The sequence below is a fragment of the Phycodurus eques genome, chromosome 22 (genome assembly GCF_024500275.1).
Source record: "Phycodurus eques isolate BA_2022a chromosome 22, UOR_Pequ_1.1, whole genome shotgun sequence".
NCBI lineage: Eukaryota > Metazoa > Chordata > Actinopteri > Syngnathiformes > Syngnathidae > Phycodurus > Phycodurus eques.
Genome location: NC_084546.1, coordinates 10479324 through 10503370, shown reverse-complemented (window position 1 = coordinate 10503370; position 24047 = coordinate 10479324). Strand labels below are relative to the sequence as shown.

The window sequence follows — 24047 nt, the reverse complement described above, 5'->3', positions numbered from 1 at the left end:
TGAATTGTTGAGATGTGGCTTGAAATTTTTTTTCACCTTTTAAATTTTCCTGATTTTTGAGGGTGGGCCTAAAAACTATCCTCGTGAGGTCAAGACATTTGGGCGTATACTCCCCTCCCCCACTACAGAAACGCCAAGCACCCTTGTTCCATGCAGTGGCCACATGGCAAAATTGCCACTTCATCATTCATAATGGACGCAGTTTTATCGGTATAGCATGATTTGCATCAAATAAGCAATTGCTCACTTCAGTCAGGTGAGTTTCCTAAAGCTCTTAAAGTAGCTGCCATTAAGCCTCTTCTAAAAAATAGAACGCTGGACGCTTTCATGTTAGCAAGCTTATAGACCCATCTCAATTCTCCCTTTCATAGCCAAGGTTGTTGAGAATGTTTTTTTTTTTTATTATTATTTTTTTTTTATCAACACAGCAATTTCCTGAACTTAAATGGACTTTTTTTCCAAATTTCAATCAGCTTTTTGAACTTATCGCAGTACAGAATATGTTCTTGTCAAAGTGCTTAATGATATCAGGTAGAATACTGACTCGGGAAAGGTGTCAATTCTGGCCTTGTTAGATCTTGTTAGATCTTTTATACGGTAGATCATAATATCCTGCTGAACAGGTTGGAAATCTGCGTAGGACTAAGTGGAAGAGTCCTTCAATGGTTCAGGTCCTACCTGGTGGAAATGAGTTATTTTGTAACCATTGGAAGTGTTCAATCTCATCGAATGGCAATGACCTATGAGGTCCCTCAAGGGTCAGTTCTTGGACCCCTCCTGTTCAGCCTGTATATGCTACCCTTGGGTCAAGTTCTTCAGAACTTTAATTTAGACTATCATAGCTATGCAGATGACAGTTATATCTTGCAGTGTCTCCAGATGACTCCAGTTCAATTGAGGTGTTATGTGTCACTTTCTAAAACAAAGAAATAACCGGATGATTGCATCCCGGGCGAGGCAGAGGAAGGGGGCCGACTCATCCAGCTGTGGCTGCCCAAGGCTGGAACTCTCAACACGTGCACCACAAAATACCCTTCCCCCTCCTTCTCCTCGCGACGCTTTGCGGCTGACAAGTCCCTCCTTCGATTAATTGCCTGGTGCTGCAGGTGATGGGAAAGGCAAACTAATAAGAGGTTTGCAAAGACTGGAGGGTGTGTCGGGAATATTTTCCAACATTTTCTTCAATTAAACCACAACAAAACTGAGTTACCGTAATATTTTTTGGCCATAAAGAGGATTGCTGTTGGTAAATACCTGGAGTCACTCTCTCTAAAAACCAAAGACCAAGTCATAAACCTTGTGTATGGATAGATTCCGACCTGACTTTCAACAGTCATATCAAATCAATCACTAAAACTGCCTTCTACCATCTGAAGAACATATCCAGAGTGGAGGCTTGCATGTGCCAAGCAGACCAGGAGAAGCCCATCCATGCTTTTATCTCAAGTAGACTTGACTATTGTAATGGTCTTCTGACTGGACTCCCCAAAAACAGCATTAAACAGCTCAGAATCCTGCAGCTCGGGTTCTGACCAGAAAAAAAATAGGTCAGAGCATATTACTCCAATTCTAAAGTCTTTACACTGGCTCCCAGTCAGCTTGAGAATAGATTTTAAATTTATGCTACTGGTCTATAAATCACTAAATGGTTTAGGTCCATACATGAAAGAAATGCTAATGAGGTATAAACCCATTAGGGCTCTGACATCGACAGACTCAGGTCAAATAGTGGAGCACAGTCCAAAGCAAACATGGTGACCCAGCATTTAGCTATTATGCTGCACACAAATGGAATAAGTTGCCAACAGAAGTGACGTCAGCCCCAAGTGTGAATGCTTTTAAGTCCAGGTTAAAAACTCTTTTTCCCCCCCCCCTCATGCTTTTTAGACCATTTGCACTTTTAAATATTTCTTGCACTGTACGCAGTTTTAATTGTATTTTATTTCTCTTTGTTTTAAATGTTTATAGGCTGTTTTTTCTTTCTTTGTTTTTAAATGCTTTTAATCATGTAAAGCACATTGTAACATCTGTATGAAAAGGCGCTATATAAATAAATTTGCTTTGCTTTTGCTTCAGTTGCATGAACGATCTTAGCTATTTTAGTCAAGTATGCAGTAATGGCTGCCAGTTGGCGGGAAAGGAGAGTGTTTCGCAAAGGAAGTTTTACATTTCGTCCTGTATATTTCCCCTTGCTACCTAGAAGTTGCTTTTAACACAGTCTTTAATGAAGGTTACATTCTCTACATTGTGGCTCCGTGCTGTGTTGTCAGTCTCTGATTCTGGACCAGGCCGATTAAGCGTAACAACTAACCTGCCCGGTGGTTTTATCTTTAAAGTAACATAAGGTTTATTACGAACGAGTCGTTCTTAAATCGAGTCAATTCTGGAGTGAAAAAATAATATTGGAGGCGGGATGACATGAAAAAGTGGCCAGAGATCCCTTAAAACGTACTTAGTCTTTCTCTAGTTCCTACAGTAAGCAGTTTGGTCGTGTTTTGTGAAACGAGCCTAGTTTTAATGATCATTTTCATTGCATTTAATAATGTACTGTACACAGGTGGGTCTTCAACGAAGAAGATTGTTATCATGGAGTGTCTGATGATGTACGATCCTCGTACTCCATAAAAACATATGAACATACCTGCTAGGTAAAGCTAACTGCCCCAAGTAGTCAATCATCCTCTTTGCAGTAGACTGATCAAAGTGTACATGGTTAAAGCACTCAATCTTATAAGCACTAAACTGCACTAAACTTTGTATGAAGTACTTCTTATTTGCCTGAAACGTCAGAACTGTGAGCACTCAAGTAAATGTGCCAACTGGAGGTTGCATTCGATGGTTAAACAGCATATAAAAAAAAAAATTAAGGGTAATTTATTAAGATAACAATCTTCTGTTGTAAGTGCCATATATTTTCAAATATATAGAAACAGTTTTGCACGTGTAATAAGTCAACGAGTGTGTTATTTTGGTGTCACGCGTTGAGTTGGCAGAAAATTTGACCGAGTTAGTTGTGACGAAGTAGTCGTTTGTTTTCCTTTCGCCACCAATTCGTGGTGCCGTCTTCCAACATGTACGTGAAGGTATGCGTTGTTTCCGCAAGTATTCCGTGGCTTTTGTCATATTCCAGACTTCCGTCTTTTGGCGTAAAACCCAAAATATATCCAGATTGCATATTTGTATCTGGGAATCGGAGATTGTCTCCGGCGAGATTCGTGTGCCATCTAGTGGTCGGGAGTTTAAGTGCAGCACAAAAAGTAAGACGCTGCATTGACTATTTCGGGTAAAAATGCGTGTATAAACATCGATTAGGACGCATTTTGAATTGATACGAGAATTGCGCAACGTAAGATGGTGATATAGCGCCGAATCGATCATTTTAACACCCCTATTATTTAATATTATTTTCAATCCAAAGCATTGACGTCCATGAAGCCCTATTATTGGTGAATTTTTATTTTGAAGGGGGCTTTCCCCGCTCGGCTGTCTTGACTTCCTTTTTTTTTCGAGCGAAGGCTGGCTTGACCGCAGTTAAATCTTCCAGAATTTGTACCGAACGTGATGAAATCTCAGATTGGACGTCAATCGCTACTTCGCCGGACGAAAACATCTTTCGTTGCATCTTTGCGTCCGGTTGAAGTCGTCTCGGTGCACGTTGAAAGCTTCTCGGCCTAGCTTAGCTTAGCCTGCTAGCCGCTAACAAAGAGACTCGTTTGCGATCAGCACGTCGCTCAGCAGAGCTCAAGTGTGAGCGTAAAGTGTTGGGATTGTCGTAAAGTGTGAACATGTGTGCGGCAAGGACCGCAGACTACGAGGGGGAAGTTTGCGGCGTAAAAGACGAGAACGAGCGACCACGTCAAGTGCTGGATGCTGTTTGCAAGATGCAACCTCGAGTTGTGCAACACACAGCGGGTTTGTTCGCTTCTTACTCTCACTTGTCTCATTAATACTTTCCCTTTTCAACATTCAGCAAGATTTTTGATGACGTTCATGTCAAGTGAAACCATCTTCGGTCAGACAATCGGAGGTATAAACACCGAAAATGGAAAATTCTCAACCGAAAACCAAAAAATGAGAAACCCGAGACGGGGTCTGACATCAAGCCTTTTGAGTGGTGGTCGTGTGGGGCGCGCATCGGTGACGTCGCGTCACCGATGCGCCTCCTGCCCTGCCTCCATCTTTGCGACCGTCTCATCCGCTCAAACTGATTTGCAGTTTTGCTTTTCAACGTATTATTATTATTATTATTGTTGTTTTTTTTTTTGATGCGAACATGCAAATGTTGACCCACAAACTGCGATGCGAGACCACTTCCTTCGAGCCTTGTTGTATAACAGTCCACCAAATTTGAAGTGCAATGCATCATACTTGCTTCTAGGGTTACATTAGATGCATCACAACCTACAGTAAAACCATTCATGAGACACATGCTGTATGTATTATGTAAAATTGTTTCTATATTTAACTTACCAAAAAATAAAAAATAATTGCATTTGCATGTTGTGTTCCCTTTTTGCTAAATTGTAAACGTCTCAAGCGGATTTTCAGATTTGTGACAATTAGAGCCTTTAAGTGAACCACAGTTCCCTAACGAGTATTCATCAATAAGAACATGTAAATACATTAATGATTTAATGTAACACTAAAAAGTGAAATCAAAAGTGACAGCCTCATTTGTTGCGGAGAAATTAGAAAAAAAATGAATGAGTCTACAGCTGGAGCTTGATGTTATAGAAATTACAAATTGGTGTATTGTTTCTCTCTTACTACTTACACGTATTTTCTCGTTATTGTCATAGCTATTTCTCAAAATCCTAAGTACAGTATAAGTACAGATGGAGAGATGTCCACATAAATTCAACTTTTTACATGCTTAACATAAGCGTGTAAAAAGTTTTAGACTGTCCCGTGATGAGGAGGTTTGGCGGTGTTTTCGCCATTTTAGTCAATGACACCCTTTTTTTTTTTTACCTTTAGCATATTAAATGAGCAATTAAGCATAATTTTGCGGTACCGTGTGTTCATGTGAATGTGCAACAGTATAGGATAACTGTATAAAGTATAATACCAATTTGAACAAACCGCAGATTGGAAATTCAAGCAAGATGTCTTTTTTTTCCTTTTTTTTTGTCATTTCTTTAAGTCATCACATTGGAGGTGTGGAAATTCTGCCCGACAGCAATGATTTATAAAATATGAGTTAATACTTCTGCCTCTGATGTTGCACAAAAAACATGAGGTGGTGTCGATCTTTGGAATGAAAAAGGGGCATTCCAAGTGCAATTATTTGCATAAATTGATTGATGTTATTGGGAATGACTGACAGTTTCATTTTCTTGAGCAAAAAAAATAAAATACATAAAAGCAACTTGTCAGTGAATTATGGACCATCTCGACCCCATTTCAATTCTCTAGAGTTTTTTTTTTAATTATTATTAGCCATGGCTACAACCAAGCCCACTTGGACTTTCTTGTATTATGTAAGTTGGTCCTCCCTGACGATAAAAATACCAAGTGCCGTCATTGGACCAGTGGCGATCCGCTGCAATTGTGAATTGCTTAGTAATAATAACTCAGCCCATTTCTATAAGTAGTGCGTAGTTAGCTGACGACGGGGATTGCTTGCAGCCTAAGGCTATTATTATATCTGCTATGCATTAACTGTATTCGCTTCCATTAAATTGCAATCTGTGATTGCACTTTGTAATAGCACATTTATTCAGTTAGCCCTTGCTAAAGTAGAATTTTTTTTTGGGGGGGGGGGGTAAATTTTTTAAAATTATTATCTATCATTTATTCGCATTTAAAGATTCGTTTCGAACTGAAAACATACGTTGTTTGTTAAAAAGTAGTGCACTAAAAATAAAGTTTTTTCCCTAACATGAGGAATAATCATGATAAATAATCGTGATAACAATATTGATCAAAATAATTGTGCAGCCCAACGACAACCCAACCCCCCCCCCCCCCAAAAAAAAACATCTTCCCTGAAGTGTAATGTGTTTCGTGTTATTTGGGCTCCATTGTTTCTGCTGTGCGCGGTGCACGAAGTGAGGCAATGACGAACTGATCAGCCACGCCCAACCCCGTGCGACATGCGCGGGCCCAGACCTGTTGTTCTTTTCGTCTCCACGAAGGGTGCTAACATGTAAACAGGAGCGAGGACCTAGGTTGTAAATATTGTAAACAAATGAGATTTGACCCATGTGTGTTTGTCTACTTTTGTCCTGCAGACGTCAGGGAAAATCTTCATCCAGAATGGGAGCACTCAGCGTCCCCTCACATAAAAGAGGAAGAGGAGGATGAAGAGTTTCATCACATCAAAGAGGAGGAGGAAGAGTTCTTAAATATTAAAGAGGAAGAAGAAGAGGAACTCTTCAAGGTTCCGTTGATTGGTGGCCCTTTGAAGAGTGAAGATGAAGGTCAAAGTGAGGAGAGACGAGGGGCGGAGCCTCCAAGCAGCAGCAAAAGTCAACACACGACATCAGAAGGTGATGGAGACCACTGTGGAGGATCACCAGCAGACGGGCTCTTAGCTCCACTATCGGATAGTGATGACACGACGTCACACTCTGATGATGATGATGATGACGATGATGATGAAGAGTTGGAAGGTGATATGATATGTCACACTGATAAGAAACCCTGGAAATGTTCTCAGTGTGGGAAAACTTTTGCTTCTCAGAGGAATTTGGAGCGACATATGAAAATACACACTGGAGAGAAGCCTTTTGCCTGCTCCGATTGCGGCCAAAGATTCTCACAGAAAGGAACCTTAAAAAGCCACACAACAACGCACACTGGTGAGAAACCTTTTGCCTGCTCAGTTTGTGGACGAGGATTCTCTCAAAGGGGAAACTTATTAAGACACACAAGAACACACACTGGTGAGAAACCTTTTGCCTGCTTAGTTTGTGGTCACAGATTCTCTTATAAGGGACACTTAAAAAGACACACAAGAATGCACACTGGTGAGAAACCTTTTTCCTGCTCAGATTGTGGTAAAAGATTCTCGTGGAAGGGAGCCTTAAATATACATGCAAGAACGCACAATGGAGAGAAACCATTTTCCTGCTCGATTTGTGGTCAAAGATTCACTGAAAATGGAGCCTTAAAAGTGCACACAAGAACGCACACCGGAGAGAAACCTTTTTTCTGCTCAGATTGTGGTCAAAGATTCACTCAGAAGGGAACCTTAAAAAGACACACAAGAACGCACACTGGAGAGAAACCTTTTTCCTGCTCAGATTGTGGTCAAAGATTCACTCAGAACGGAGCCTTAAAAATTCATACAAGAACACACACTGGGGAGAAACCTTTTTCCTGCTCAGATTGTGGTCAAAGATTCACTCAGAAGGCAAACTGAAAAAAAAAATCACGCAAGAACACACACTGGGGAGAAACCTTTTTCCTGCTCAGTTTGCGCTCAATAATTTGCTCATCAGTGTCTGGCTAAGAATCACGAGCGTGTTGGTGAAAATTGCAGTGATCAATGACAGTTTCATTCAGTTTGATCAGTTCATGCACCAAGGATGATTGTATTCTGTGTATCTTCTTAATGGCATCTTGTGGACAGCAACACTTGTAGCAATACATCTGCCTTGTGTAATGTTTTTGTGATGTGCATGTCAAATAAGCAAACCATTAATTGAAATAGACGGTGAGGAAACTCTTTCGAGTCAGATTGAAAACTGCATATGTGATCATGAAATAAATGACATGTATTTTGTAATGTATTGTCGCGGGTCAGTCTTAAAGTGCACCAAAACATAAATCCTTGTTTTGTTTCTAAATACTTTAAATATGTTTGAAGAAAAGCGCAGAAAACATGTGTAAAGTCTGAGAACAATATAGTACTGAATTGTTGAGATATGGCTTGAAACTTTTATTCAGCTTTTACATTTTCCTGATTTTGTGGGTGGGGCTAAAAACTATTCTCGTGACGTCAAGAGGTTCGGGCATCTCCTTGGCGTCCCCCACTATCTGAACACCGAGCGTCCTTGTTCCATGCAGTAGCCACCCGGCGAAATTGCCACTTCCTCATTCATAATGGACCCAGTTCTTCCAGCGTAGCGTGCAGTTAGCCATCAAAGTTTGCCCACAACTCTAAAGCTGGAAGATGAGGACTGCTGGAACATAATTCATGTTCTATTGTTTACGTATTTTTCAGTTGCATGAACTATCTTAGCTCTTTTAGTACAGTATGCAGTATTGGCAGCCGATTGGTGGGAAAGGGGAGGTTTTGCGAGGAAAATGTTAAAATGTCGGCCTGTCTATTTCCCCTCCCTGCCTCGAAGTTGCTTTTAACTCAAAGTGTTTTAATAAAGTTTACGTTCTCTACATTGTGGCTCCGTGCTGTGTTGTCAGTCTGAGTCTGGACCGGACCGGTCAAAGGTGGTGCCAGCGTAACCACCGAACCTGCCCGGTGGGTTCTATTTAACCTAACGTAAGGTTTATTTCTAGAGCTACGAACGAGTCGTTTTGAAAATCGAGTAAAAAATAATAATAATATTCACGCCGCTGCTATCCTTTGGAAGGTAAATGTTGATTCTTCAGCTAGCCATGATCATTTTCATTTCATAATAATGTACTGTACACAGGTACAACTGACAATAGTATTAGAACAACAATACTCAAGTAAAAAGTACTTTGCATTGAAATTACCCTTAAAAGTACAATTTCTCAAGTTGCTGAAGTGAAAATGTAACCCACCTCTGATGATGAATGATAGTTATGTGTATATATTTACATTTCAGGTGGAGAATGCAGTCATACAGGGAAGTGTAATGTTACGCTTCAAAAAAAGCGTGAACTAAAGTCGAAGCCATTTTTGACACGCATTCATCCAGGTCCAGCTGACGATGATGAGCCTTTGGCTGCAGTTGGACATTTCATCTGACAAAGCCTTTACATCCACATAAAACACCACCAGAATTTCTACTTTTCACATCCATACTGGATGCTTTCAACATTAGTGGATGAATTTGTTGCAAAGAAGATTCTGCTTTGCGCCAAATTTGTGGATCTCTTTCAAATACGATTAAAATACGTAGCTGTTCATGCAAAACCTAAGCAGTCATTTTTTAGTTTGTTTGTTTTGCATTTTCTTACCCGACTGTAGACCATGTGACCATTAAAAGCAATTGATTTTTGGCATTTGGTTACTCGCCTAACTTTTATTGTCGATATTACTGTCGCTAGCATAAAGAGCAATTTATGTGGGTCCCCCGATGTGGGCCACCATCACTTAAGGGGAGTATTGTGTGCTACAGACAACAACAAAAAAAGAGCTCAGCATGTCGGAAAACAAGACATTTTCAGTTGTTTGTTTGGTTTTGTTTGTGTCTCGCCTGCCACGTTGGGGAGGTGGAGCCCGAATCATATACTACATAGAGTATGTACAAAAAAACATTCAGTATACAAACTGTCTACAAAATAAGCAAATGCCGGGGGGTCAGTTTACCTTGTTTGTAATAAGGCATTTATTTGGGCTAGACCAGATGTTTTTCCACTGAATATCATTTACAAAGCAACTCCAGTATGATACAACACGTGGAATGGAGATGGCATCTTTCTGAAACATTCTTGTTACAATTTTTATATCGACCCCCAAAGAAATATTACCGATCGCTGTATCTACAGGATTGCGGGGAGAAACAGTCTCAGTATTGGTCCTTTGAGGACGATATGATCCGAAACGATTCAGTGGCCGGAAATCAATTCAGTACCTTTTCAGCCAAATGTTCATCCAGTGTGACTGTGAAATAAATACCTGCATACTGGACAGTGTAGGTGAAATTTCTTGGATGGTTGTCGTCTTGTAAAGGAATCGGGTAAAAACTGATTATGATCCATCAATATAACGATTTTTCTGATGTAATTTCACTTTTGTCTTTTTAAGTACCATACTGTGTTTTTTTTATTGCCAATGGACTATGAGTCTGCTGAATAAAAGTCGATTGATTGTATTGCTTTGCAATAAAACAAAAGGGGGAACAGCAACCGACTATTAATTATGTATATTACTTCAGCTTTGATTGTACTTGTCGAGCCAGTTTTTCTTTTTTTTTTTTTTTGTCCCTTGAAAAAAGATGTTTAATTGATGTTAGAGGGGGTCTCTAACTGGACTCAAAGTTTGAGAATCCCTGTTCTTAATAGTTAAATATTAATGGCTAAAACAAAACACTATGGGGTTTTCATGAGGAAAAGCTTTTAGGAATAGTGTTAATAATACATAGCTAAACTATCGAACAAACCTGCTCTTTGTAACACAAACGTGAGCCTGCAACATTCTCGCGTGCCTCCTCGATCATCTGCCATCCGCCAGACCGAAAAACAACACACACACACAACTGTGGCGTTACGTCCAACCACTAGGGGCACTACGGATATGAGTGCCTAGATTTGAGGCAAAGAAAGGAAACAACGAAGAGACGACAAAGATGAAAGTAGCCTTGACAACGTACTAACGGCTGAAAAATAAAGCGAAGAGGAATTGCAAGCATTTTTTTCTTGGAAATACAACACACACGCACCTTCATATAAAGCCTGCCAGGCTTAAATGCAGTGCGTTATTTCCCACTATCAAGACAATCGATCGATTACCTTTTAAAACATTTGAAACCGACACATTTACGTCCGGAAGGGTAACTTGCCTAGCACAGATCGAACCAGTCGGATCGTAGGAATATAAATCGATACATCGATATAATGAAGGAATCGTTTACACCACTACTGTTTACATCGTCATGAAAAAAAAATCAGATGAGTGAAAAAAAATCGGAATTCAACTGAAGTGTGAATGTCGCCAGAGGCTACGTTTTTAACAGTATGGCCACAATAATTCATTAAGTCACGTCTCTCACATTTGTCCAAAAGCTAGTGACGATGAGGAATCAATATTGATTTTTTTGTGTGACTTAGTTGTGTTCTGCTTCTATGTTTTGACACTTATTTTGGATAGAATTTGTGTTCATGACAGTAGATATCCTATATCAAATGTTTATTTTGTATATTGGCCGGAGGTTAAGGGTACATATTTTCAAACATATTTAATAGATTTAGAAACAAAGGGTCTGGGTCTTGAACAGTTTTTCATCTTTTGGGGTTCTCTTTTTTTCCTTTTAGGTAGCCACGACTCACGAGACACTATGGGTAAGGGACAATTAGGCAATCACAAAACAAGCAAAAAATAAAAAATAAATAAGGGGGTGGGAAACAAAGAAGACAAACAAGTCAATAGACTTCACTGTTAAAGGACATTGCACGCTAAATTGCTTTTATTGGGCCTGGCGGCAGCAGCTTTATGTCCGTTTTCTTCAGGATTACAAATGCAGTTGTCCAGCTTACCCTAAAGAGTCCAAGTTTCCTCACGGTCTATTTCAATCGTTTGCTTATTTGATATGCACAAAAAAAAAGAAAACATTGGACCAAGCAGAGGTATTGCTACAAGTGTTTAAGTCTAAGTGCTAATTCTCAACACATGTCCACAGGAGGCCTTTAGGAAGGTACATAGAATAAAATCATACTTGGTGGAAGAACTGATGAAGCCTGCTTGGATGGCGAAACCTTCATTGATCATTGCTATTCTCTCTACCAACACACTTGTGTCTCTTAACATGGTGGCTTTGCGAGAAACTTTGGCCACAAACTGAGCAGACAAAAGGTCTCTCTCCATTGTGCGTTCTCGTGTGCTTTCTTAAGTTTCCTTTTTCAGAGAATCTTTTGCCACAAACTGAGCAGGCAAAAGGTTTCTCTCCAGTGTGCGTTCGTGTGTGTTTTGTTAAGGTTCCCTTCTGAGAGAATCTTTGGCCACAAACGGAGCATGAAAAAGGTTTCTCTCCAGTGTGCGTTCGTGTGTGTTTTGTTAAGGTTCCCTTCTGAGAGAATCTTTGGCCACAAACGGAACAGGAAAAAAGTTTCTCTCCAGTATGTGTTCTTGTGTGTCTTCTTAAGCTTCCCTTATCAGAGAATCTTTGACCACAAACTGAGCAAACAAAAGGTTTCTCACCAGTGTGTGTTCTTGTGTGTGTTGTTAAGTTTCCCTTTTCAGAGAATCTTTTACCGCAAACTGAGCAGACAAAGGGTTTCTCTCCAGTGTGTATTCTGATGTGTTTTTTCAACTTGCTCTGATAAGAAAACGTTTCCCCACACTGAGAACACTTCAAGCGTTTGTTGTCAGAGTGACAAGTCATATCACCTTCAGACTCTTCATCATCATCAGTGTGAGGAGAGTGTGATATTGTGTCGTCACTATCTGATAGTGGAGCGAAGAGTCCGTCTGCTTGTGATCCTCCACAGTGGCCTCCATCACCTTCTGTTGTCATGAGTCGACTTGAGCCGCTGCTGCTTGGAGGCTCCGCCCCTCTGTTGTCCTCACTTTGACGTTCATCTTCACTCTTCAAAGGGACACCAGTTGTTGGCAACTTGGTAATGTCCTTCGCTTCCTCTTTTTTTATGTAATGGGACCGCGGCTCCTCTTCCTCTTTGATGTGACGCGCCTCTTCGTCCTCCACTTCCTCTTTAATGTGAAAGGACCCTTCATCCTCCTCTTCCTCTTTAACATGGGAGGCCCCTTCTTGCGCCTCTTCTTCCTTTAATGTTCGGGCGCTTGTGTTCCTTCCGCTCAGGACGAAGCTCTTCATTGACGTCTGCAAGACACAAAGAGACAAAAAAAAATGGTAAGATAAATGCTCATGTTGTGACTTTAATGTTCTGTGATGTAAAGATATCGCCCCCCAAAAAAATCAAACATGCTAGACTTTTCATTTTGGCGTCGTAGGGCCAAATCGTTGGTCGTGGATTATGTCACACTACAATAAGTTTTATCGTTCCTGACAATTATCATTCCATACAAAATATGTCGGGTCCGATCTGGGAAATCACCTGCGATAGCTAATCGGGCCCATATCGGGGCTAAAATCCTGTAGTCTGATCTAGTCATTAGTGTATATTCACCTGGGAGAGGTTGGGAGACAGGTACAGCTGGACTCGGCACAGCCTACGTCATATCGAAGCGACGGACTGCGTTGTTGTAATGTTAAATTCCAGCAGTGGGGGGCGCCAAAAATCGCGGATTAAAGCTTTAAACTCACTAAACTCAAGGAATTGCAATTGCACACATTAATAATGCTTCAAAGAGTGAATCAATTGCAAAGTTATTCAAATATTTTCTTAGCACTGACATTCCAATTTATCTTGTGCCTTGATGTTGTGTTCACTATACACTGTGTATATTTTCTATAAATATTGGATGCTGAAGGGAGGCTAAGCAAGTGTGTGTACATGTGTGTGTTTCCGTATGCGTGTGTGCACATATTTTTTTTTGTGTGTCTCTTGTTTGTCTTTTATGATTTTAATATTATGACTATGCCTGTCACTATAACAATTTTTTAAGACGATATATTTTCCCCAAAACTATCACGATAAACGATAGTTTTTTTAATGCCTCTGAAATCATTAAAATAAGGTCTGTCCTTAATTATTGAGTATATTTTATTTTTTGCTTTTAAATCAGGCGGCACGGTGACCGACTGGTTGGAGCGTCGGCCTCACAGTTCTGACGACCCGGATTCAATCCCCGACCCCGCCTGTGTGGAGTTTGTATGTTCTCCCCGTGCCTGAGTGGGTTTTCTCCGGGCACTCCGGTTTCCTCCCACATCCCAAAAACATGCATTTATTGGAGACTCTAAATTGCCCGTAGGCATGACTGTGAGTGCGAATGGTTGTTTGTTTCTACGTGCCCTGCGATTGGCTGGCAACCAGTTCAGCAACACACCGCCTCCTGCCCGATGACAGCTGGGATAGGCTCCAGCACCCCCGCGACCCTAGTGAGGAGAAGCGGCTCAGAAAATGGATGGATGGATGGATTTTGATTTACCTCTATTATTTTGGTTATTTACACCACAGAGATAACTCATTATAGTATATAGACATCTATTATTTACACACGTCGGCCGTATGCCGTATTCCGACAAGTGTTACGACATCATAACAACGACATTGTGCCGTAAAGTGTCGCGTGTTGGTGCGCGTTTCCTTACTTTTCTGATGAATAAAGCGCTCATTAGCACACCGTTGTTGTCCGAGAAGCGATGAAGCTTCACTTTGTGTCGCTGCCATTCCGTGGGCCATCATTAGTTTGGCTATCGACTCGAGGCTAACATCCGTTTCCTGTTAGCGGCTAGCAAGCTAGGCTAAGCTAGGCCGAGACGCTTCAACGTGCACCAAGACGACTTGAACCGGACACGAACATAGAACGAGTGATATGTTAGTCCAGTAAAGGAGGCTACGGACGTCATGTGTCAGACTTCAGCACGTTCAGTGCGAATTCTGGAAGATTTGGTGATCTCGCTCGTCTGTCGATCTCCGGGCCTCTTCGGATACTCGTTTTTCCTCAGGAACTTGTTTTTCCTTTCTTAGTTGGCCGGAAAGTGCTCGGCTAATAAGTCGTTCGAATTCTAAAAACGCTTCGGAAAGGTGCCCGTATGCATCCTTTAAGCCTCCTATGGCGAAGGTTTCTCCTGACCAACCTTTGGGAAAGGAAATACATTACCCAAAATCCTTTACGGCAGAAAATTTCAAGCAACAGAGCCACAGCGCATAATAACCTACCGTACATGCTATATTTACCCCCCCAAAAAAGTCATCATTCATCACTCTCAAATGCAGATAAAGACGATGTAGCTGTTTAAAATATTGTATACATTAAATTTTGCAGAGACTTTCAATCCCCTAATTTCCCTAATATTTTCCCAGAAAATATCAAAGTCCTTTTTTTTCCCCAAAAGTGAACCGAAACACACCACACACTTCCCCATTAATCAGAATCAGAATCATCTTTATTTGCCAAGTATGTCCAAAACACACAAGGAATTTGTCTCCGGTAGTTGGTCATAATTCTACATTAATGATGTCCTGTCAGCACGAATGCTTGCAGTCGAGATTCCACCACATGGTGTTGTCTTTTCATAATAAATAAATAAAGATAAATAACCGAACAGCTGTACCGGAAGTGACGTACGAGGCAGCCGCCACAAAATGCGCTAGCTTACTGTTTTGTTTTGATGGCAAGACGCGTTTCGCTGATTCGTCGCGAATTAGTGTCGAACGTAGTTAAGTCTCGACACAGGACGCCCATCACTACTTTACCAGACTAAAACATCATTTATTGAATGCCCGTGTCCGGATAAACTCGTCTCCGTTCACGTTGAAGCATCTCGGCTTAGCTTAGCATTGGTTAGCCGCTAATAAAGAGACGCGTTTGTTCACACACACACACACACACACAAATATATATATATAATAAATATGCGTGCAAGAAGTGTAGCAGACTACGAGGAGGACCTTTGTGAAGTGAAAAAGGAGAAGGAGCGACGAGCAGGTTTTTACACTTCTTACTCTCAGTTGATTAGTAACTACTTTGTATCGTTAAAATACACATATGGTGGGAAACTATGCAAACAAATGCGAATTTGAGAAGGGCGTTCACACTTTTTTCACGATGGGAAACAACTTTAGAAGTGTGTTTGTGTGTGTGTTGTGGGTGGGGGCAAAGTACCCTGGAGGCACGTTCTGGGTAGTGATGCACCGAAATCTCGACCACCGAAAATAGCCCGAAAGGACATTTTCGATATTTTTTCACCAAAATAAAACTATTGACATAACATGTCACACGTTGATCACTGTCTGTTGCATGCGAGTGTGTACACTTCAGATCAAGAATCATTTAATATTTACAAGCAATGTCCTCTAGTGCATTGTCCACTTTATTATACACACCCTACACTACAGATAAACTATATTCAATCAGCTCCTGTTAACATAAACACATTAATAACAAAGGTAAATGTATTTTTTACTAATTTTAATAATTCCAATGTGCATGTCACAATGAATTATGGGAACCGCGTGACTTTTTCATCATTATGCTAGCGGCTACTAACCCAAAGGGAGCGTCCTCATTGTCGACCAACCTCGCTACTTTCTCCTGTTCGTGTAAGGGGAATGCTTGTCGCATGCTACTTTGTGGGGTCCCAGCGACCTGCGAGCCACAGGTAACGCGGCTAAATACGAAGCCGAGCCGCGGGGGACGAACGTCGCGTCCGTTGTCAGCCATGCTAATTGCAAAGGTTTCAAATGTAGTCCAAAAAACACCAAAATAAGTGTGTGTGTGGTACAGTACACTTGTCACATTGGTCTGGCTGAGCTAACTTTGAAGAGCAAAATAGCATTAAAAAAAACCTCCATCCATCCATTTTCTACCACTTATCTGAGGTCGGGTCGCGGGTGCAGTAGCTTTAGCAGGGACGCCCAGACTTCCCTCTCCCCAGCCACTTCATCCATCTCTTCCACGGGGATCGCATGCCATTCCCAGGCCAGCCGAAGGATGTAGTCTCTCCAGCGTGTCCTGGTTCGTTCCCGGGTCTCCTCCCGGTGGGACGTGCCCGGAACACCTCACCGGGGAGGCGACCGGGAGGCATCCGAATCAGATGCCGCAGCCACCTCATCTGGCTCCTCTCGATGTGGAGGAGCAGCGGCTCTACTCTGAGATCCTCCCGGATGACCGAGCTTATCACCCTGTCTCTAAGGGAGAGCCCGGAGACCCTGCGGAGGAAACTAATTTCGGCCGCTTGTATCCGGGATCTTGTTCTTTCGGTCACGACCCACAGCTCGTGGCCATAGGTGAGGGTAGAAACGTAGATCGACCAGTAAATTGAGAGCTTCGCCTTTCGGCTTAGTTCCTTCTTTACTACAACGGACCGATGCAAAGTCCGCATCACTGCAGACGCTGCACCGATCCGCCTGTCGATCTCTCTTTCCATTCTTCCCTCACTCGTGAACAAGACCCCAAGATACTTGAACTCCTCCACTTGGGGCAGGATCTCTTCCCCGACCTGGAGAGGGCACGCCACCCTTTTCCGACTGAGGACTATGCTATCAGATTTGGAGGTGCTGATTCTCATCCCAGTCGCTTCACACTCAGCTGCAAATTGCTCCAGTGAGAGTTGGAGGTCACGACTTGATGAAGCCAACAGAACCACATCATCTGCAAAAAGCAGAGATGCAATACTGAGACCACCAAACCGGACCCCCTCTATGCCTCGGCTGCGCCTTGAAATTCTGTCCATAAAAGTTATGAACAGAATCGGTGACAAAGGGCAGCCTTGGCGGAGTCCAACCTTCACCGGAAACGAGTCCGACTTACTGCCGGATATGCGGACCAAACTCTGACTCCGGTCGTACAGGGACCAATCAGCCCGTATCAGGGGGTACGGTACACCATACCCCCGAAGCACCCCCCACAGGACCCCCCGAAGGACACGGTCGAACGCCTTCTCCAAGTCCTCAAAACACATGTAGACTGGTTGGGTGAACTCCCATGGACCCTTAAGGATCCTGCCGAGGGTGTGGAGCTGGTCCACTGTTCCACGGCCAGGACGAAAACCACACTGCTCCTCCTGAATTTGAGATTCAACTTCCCAACGGACCCTCCTCTCCAGCACCCCTGAATAGACCTTACCATGGAGGCTAAGGAGTGTGATCCCCCTGTACTTGGAACACACCCTCCGGTCCCCCCAGTCTGCCAATCCTGAGGCACTGTCCCCGATGTCCACGCGATGTTGCAGACATGTTGTCAACCAGGACAGCCTACAACATCGAGAGCCTTGAGAAACTCCGGGCGAATCTCATCCACCCCCGGGGGCCTTTGCACCGAGGAGCTTTTTAACCACCTCGTTGACCTCAACCACAGAGACAGGAGAGCCCGCCTCATAGAACCTAGACTCTGCTTCCTCATGGGTGGAATCGAGGGGGTCTTCAAAGTATTCTCCCCACCGGCTCACAACGTCCTGAGTCGAGGTCAGCAGCGGCCCTTCCCCACTATACACAGTGTTGATGGTGCACTGCTTCCCCCTCCTGAGACGCCGGATGATGGACCAGAATTTCCTCTAAGCCGTCCGGAAGTCTTTCTCCATGGCCTCACCGAGCTCCTCCCATGCCCGAGGTGTTCGTTATGACAATCCGTGATGAGCACTGAAGTCCAATAACAGAACACCGCTCGGGTTCTGATCGCGGGGGCTGTTCCTCCCAATCACGCCCTTTCAAGTGTCACTGTCATTGCCCATGTGAGCATTGAAGTCCCCGAGCAGAACGATGGAGTCCCCAGCGGGAGCGCTCTCCAGCACCCCCTCCAAGGACTCCAAAATGGGTTGGTACTCTGAACTGCTGTTTGCTGCATAGGCACAAACAACAGTCAGGACCCGTCCCCCCACCCGAAGGTGGAAGGAGGCTACCCTCTCGTCCACCGGGGTGAACCCCAACGTACAGGCTCTGAGCCGGGGAGCAATAAGTATACCCACACCTGCTCGGCGCCTCTCACCATGGGCAACTCCAGAGTGGAAGAGAGTCCAACCCCTCTCGGGAGGACTGGTACCAGAGCCCAAGCTGCGTTTGGAGGCGAGTCCGACTAGATCTAGTCGGACCTTCTCGACCTCAAACACTCATTCCCTGCCAGAGAGGTTACATTCCACGTCCCGAGAGCCAGCTTCTGTATCCGGAGATCGGCTCACCAAGGTCCCTGCCTTCGGCCACCGCCCAGCTCGCACTGCACCCGACCCCTATGGCCCCTCCCACAGTTGGTGAGCCCATAGGAAGGGGGACCCATGTTACCCTTTCGGGCTGTGCCCAGCCGGGGTGCAGGCGCTCGCCTTCGAGCCCCACCTCCAGGTCTGGCTCCAGAGGGGGGGCCCAGTGACCCACGGCCGGGCAAGGGAAACCTGAGTCCATTGTTTGTCGTCATCATAAGGGGTCTTTGAGCCGTGCTTTGTCTCACCTAGGACCTGTTTGCCATAGGTGACCCTGCCAGGGGCATAAAGCCCCAGACAACTTAGCTCCTAGGATCATTGGGACACACAAACCCCTCCACCACGATAAGGTGACGGCTCAAGGAGGGGATAAATACTTTAATATAACAAATATTGAAAAGTATTTATTTACAGTATATCATTTATTATTTTAAGACACTGTAAAATTATGCACAGTTTGAACATTAACACTGCACTTAAATATAGGAAGAAGATACTTACGATACTTAAATATTGATTGAATTAAAATGTATTGCACATAAAAGTATAATAAACATTGTACCAAAAGAACTCTTGGAGGACCGTTATGGCTGTAAACCCATATGAATGAATGGTCGCCTTATATCTGGAATCAGAAGCCAGTAAAAACTGTTTGTTTGACTATCATCCATCCATCCATTATCTGAGCCGCTAATCCTGACAAGGGTCGCGGGCGTGCTGGAGCCTATCCCAGCTATCTTCGGGCAGGAGGCGGGGTATAGCCTGGACTGGTCGCCAGCCAATCGCAGGGCACACATCAACAAGCAACCATTCGCGTGCACATTCACGCCTACGGGCAATTTAGAGTCCTCAATTAAACTAACATGCAGAAAACCCACGCAGGCACGGGAAGAACATGCAAACTCCACACAGATGGGGCCGGGGATTGAACCCCGGTCCTCAGAACTGTGAGGTAGACGCTCTAACCAGTCGTCCACCGTGCCGCCTTTTTTGACTATCAGTATTATTTCATTTATTTTAAAAAGAGGATCGGTAAAACAAAATGCTTGCAATATGTAAATATTTTTAAAAGTCATGACAATTTGCAATTTTGCTATTTTAGCAAGAAACACGAAGTGGATGCACCTGATTTTGTTTCGCGGGCCACATAAAATGATGTGGCGGGCCAAATCTGGCTCTCGGGCCACCAGTTTGACACCTGTGTACTACACTGGAAAGTGGCAGTATTAACTCATATTTCATATATCCTAGCTGTCAATTGGAATCCCCTCACCTCAAAAATGACAACTTCTCAGGAAATAAAACTGGCTGAAAATATTTCATCAGAAAACCAGCCTAAAATGACAACTGAGTGAGTTTTGGGGGACATTTTTTTTTCTGCAGACATCATTTTTAATCCCACAACCATGTCACAATTTCCTTACCATTATTTTTTTTGTCCTGTTCGGCTGTCAGGTCAAGCAGCGAGGAAGATCTGTATCCCTTTTATGCCAGAACAGTTTTACTGTGTCACAGTGGACTTTTTAAGCTTCCACTGTATTTTGTTTGTATTCTGATGGATATTTATTAATAATTACAGTCGTTCAGTCGGACAAAACAACGTTTTTAAAGGGGAGTGACAGACAGAACAAAGGAGAGAGTGAAAAGGTAACGAAATAATATAGGAAAAGACGACAACAAAATGTGTCGTGCATTAAAAGAAAGGGGATGAGTATGTGTCATGCGTAAAAATCTTGGGGGGCAGGCAGGGTGGAGGAGTGGGGCGTCTGGACCAGGAAACAACACTGACGTACTGAAACCCGCTCTGACACCCGCATTAACTAGGTCCTTTAACTGTTTATTACGTTCGCTAGCTCTCGCGGGTTAGCAACCCAGCAGGCTAATTGTTCTCGTCGTCTCCTTGAAGGGATCTCTGGTGGGGGGGGGCTAACATGTCCGCAGGGTCGAGGACCGAGGGGGTTTCAAATACTATAAAAAAAAAATGGATTTGAACCATGTGTGTTTGTCTTCTTTTATCTTGCAGACGTCAATAAAAATTGTCATCCAAATCAACAGCAGCCAGAGTCCCCCCACATTAAAGAGGAAGAGGAGGATGAAGAGGTTCAACACGTCGAAGAGGAGGAGGAGGAAGAGTTCCTACACATTAAAGAGGAAGAGCAGGAGCAATTCATTAAGATTCCTTTGACTGGTGTCCCTTTGAATGGTGAAGAGGAAGATGAAGGTTCAAGTGAGGCGAGCGTAGGGGCGCAGCCTCCAAGCAGCAGTCGCAGCTCAAGTCAACACAAGGCAACAGAAGGTGAGGGAGACCACTGTGGAGGATCACAAGCAGACAGACTCTTAGCTCCACTGTCAGATAGTGATGACGTGACGTCACACTCTTCAGACTACGATGATGATGAACAGTCTGAAGGTGATATGACATGTCACACTGACATCAAACGATGGAAATGTACTCAGTGTGGGAAAACATTTCCTTACAAGAGCAATTTGAAACGACACATGCGAACGCACACTGGTGAGAAACCGTTTGCCTGCTCAGTTTGTGGTAAAAGATTTTCTGCAAAGGGAAACTTAACAATACATGCAAGAACACATACTGGAGAGAAACTCTTTTCCTGCTCATTTTGCAGTCAAAGATTCACTCGGAAGGCAAAATTAAAAAGACACACAATAACACACACAGGAGAGAAAACCTTTTCCTGCTCAGTTTGTGGCCAAGGATTCACAGTGAGGAGAAATTTAAAAACACACACAAGAACACACACTGGTGAGAAACCTTTTACCTGCGTAATTTGTGGTCAAAGATTCTCTCAGAAGGTACATTTGACAACACACACAAGAACACACACCGGTGAGAAACCTTTTGCCTGCTTAATTTGTGGCCAAAGTTTCTCTCAGAAGGGAACCTTAAACATTCACACAAGAACACACACCAGTGAGAAACCTTTTGCCTGCACAGTTTGTGGCCAAAGATTCTCTCAGAAGGGAACCTTAAAAATTCACACAAGAGCGCACACCGGTGAGAAACCTTTTGCCTGCTTAGTTTGTGGCAAAAAATTCTCTGTAAATGCACATTTGACATTACACGCAAGAACCCACACTGGTGAGAAACCCTTTTCATGCTCAGTTTGTGGCAAAACATTATCTGATAAGAGAAACTTAGTAATTCACACAAGAACACACACTGGTGAGAAACCTTTCGCCTGCTTAGTTTGTGGCCAAAGATTCTCTCGGAAGGGGACGTTAAAAATTCACACAAGAACACACACTGGTGAGAAACCTTTTGCCTGCTCAGTTTGTGGCAAAAGATTCCCTCATAAGTATCAGGTTAAGAAGCACAAGTGTGTTGGTGAGAAAAGCAGTGATTAATGAAGGTTTCGCTTCTCATCCGAGCAGGTGTCATCAATTGATGCACCAAGGATGATTATATTCTATGTACCTTCTTAAAATCCTCCTGTGGACAAGCGTTGCAAATTAGCATTCCTGCTAAAACACTTTCGGCAACACATCGTCTTTGTTTAATGTTTTTGTGATGTTGCTATCAAATAAATGAACAATTGATCAAATAGACTCTAAGGAAACTTTGACTCTTTGGGGTAAGATGGAAAACGTGCATCCGTGATCCTGAATTAAATGGACATACATTTTGTAATGTAATGTGTTATATAACATTATGTGTTTGTATTTGTTTTATTTTGCTTTGTTCTACTCTTCTGTCTGCTGCCAGATCAGCATTGCAATTGAGAATAGGTTCTCAATTGCCTTAAAGTAGGAGCTCATACTGTATGTGTAACAAAAATAGATCTTACACCACCGATCTGATTGGCTTGATCGGTATCGGCCGATAATTAGTATTTTATGCTGATCGGTTGCTCGGCTTTCATGTCATAATTCGCCGGCTCCGCAAAAGACATTTACTCTGCGTCCCCGTCGTATACAGTATATTTGAATCCAAAAGCTAGTTTATATTTAGCCTTGTTGCGTGTCTTTTGAAGTCATTTACGATCACTGAGCTTTGTCAAACCAAACGCGACCGGATACACTCGTTACCACGGCAACAACATTGGCTCACGTGTGTATTGTGTTGGTCAAAAAAGAACAAAATGAGGAAAAACGTCTAGCGGTGGTGGTCACCGGTGCTCGGGAGAAGACGCTCGTTCAAGGATTGCTTGAGGTATGTTCACGTACTTTTAATACCATATGGGTCACAAGCAGCCAACAAAACATTATGTAGCCTAGCAAGCTAGTGCTAGCACTAACGGTTGTATGTCAACATGGTGGCGTTCTGTTGAATCATGCTGTAACGTTTCGGTGTGTGTGAAGTAATTTAATGACCAAAAAGTCATTTAATTACAGAAAGTTAACACCCATTATTTCTGTCATGTTGTAATGTTGGTTTGACTTGACTGATCAGAATACATGGCCTGAATAGAGAATATTTTTTTAACATACTTAGTATACAGTACACAAGTATATACAGTAAATGAACAAGACATTTAAATGGACACATTGCTCATTGTGATCGGTTATCGTTTTTCTTAAACTCGGTGATCGGCCCCCAAAAATCCCGATCGTGTAAAGCCTAAACAAAAAGAATGTCGGAAGTGAAGAAAATACATGAGGTTAAGATGGTGGTAATTTTGTACATGAAAAATTATTCACAAAATATATTTGCCTCGAAGTTAAAGTTTGCATTTGTTGTCATATCCAATATGTTAAAACTCTTTTCAGCCCCATCTAATGCCTCTAATTTAATTTTCATTATGAATTTAAAAAGTCTCAGTGAGTGAGAGAATTGTCCTATCAGACACTGTACAGACAGGAGGCATGGCCCCTGCAATGGGTCAGTAATTTTCTCGTGTATGCGCATTTACGCCTGAAGGAATCTCTGGGAACAATGGCGGCGGTGTAGGGGAACCGATAGGGTTCGCGTGTTCTGCACTCGGCGACAGCACATGGCATGAACGAGTTCAGCAAAATAGCATTGCTCGCTAACAAAACAGGACCTAGCATTATTATAAGATGATAGCCAGAGCTGTTATGTTGGACTGACTTTGTAATCAGGGCTCGTAGCAGCATGGAGAAGCACAGGAGGTTCGTTCCGCTCCCTAAACGCAACAGTGTGGGTTGGGAAAAGTTGTGCGTCAACTTTTGTTGTAGTGGAATGGGGATTAAATATCCCAGGCAATTATTGTTGTCGTCACAGATAATGCTGCAAACATGCTTTCTTCTGCACAGCTGGATATTGTAACACTGTAATTGTTTTGACTTCAAAGTGCAACTCACTATTTATAAAGTAATATAACATGCACGATTCTACTGGAGCAATGCTTTGAAAATATGAAATGTGTTTCATTGTTCTCAGCTTTTGTCGGAATCCTATATAATGTTCTTGGGGATTTTCCACATTACATATTGGCAATAGGCGGCCTTGGCGGAATTGTCTCTTAGGGGGCACAAGAT

The 24047-nt window shown here is 42.8% G+C and overlaps 3 protein-coding genes across 5 annotated transcripts; 2 read left to right on the top strand and 1 right to left on the bottom strand.

The window, feature by feature from the left end:
* The first annotated feature begins 3514 nt into the window (after positions 1-3514).
* On the top strand, positions 3515-6807 carry LOC133397504 (uncharacterized). The gene is made up of 3 exons (XM_061668465.1): positions 3515-3912; positions 6234-6614; positions 6686-6807. The coding sequence occupies exons 1-3, from the start codon at positions 3786-3788 to the stop codon at positions 6805-6807; spliced, it is 630 nt and encodes a 209-aa protein (XP_061524449.1). The 5' UTR covers positions 3515-3785.
* Positions 6808-11257: 4450 nt separating this feature from the next.
* On the bottom strand, positions 11258-14560 carry LOC133397332 (oocyte zinc finger protein XlCOF6.1-like). Of its 3 annotated transcripts, XM_061668076.1 has the most exons (3): positions 14043-14560; positions 13743-13826; positions 11258-12650 (listed from the first exon to the last, which is right to left on the bottom strand). In XM_061668076.1, exons 1-3 carry the CDS (start codon positions 14064-14066, stop codon positions 11571-11573), a joined length of 1188 nt encoding a protein of 395 aa, XP_061524060.1. In that variant the 5' UTR covers positions 14067-14560; the 3' UTR covers positions 11258-11570. The 3 variants fall into 3 exon arrangements, with proteins under 3 accessions (XP_061524060.1, XP_061524061.1, XP_061524062.1); XM_061668077.1 differs by lacking the exon at positions 13743-13826; XM_061668078.1 differs by lacking the exons at positions 13743-13826; positions 14043-14560 and adding an exon at positions 12958-13017.
* LOC133397326 (zinc finger protein OZF-like) lies at positions 14275-22213 on the top strand. Its single transcript, XM_061668066.1, has 2 exons — positions 14275-15382; positions 20608-22213. The coding sequence occupies exons 1-2, from the start codon at positions 15310-15312 to the stop codon at positions 21951-21953; spliced, it is 1419 nt and encodes a 472-aa protein (XP_061524050.1). The 5' UTR covers positions 14275-15309; the 3' UTR covers positions 21954-22213.
* The last annotated feature ends 1834 nt before the right edge of the window (positions 22214-24047 follow it).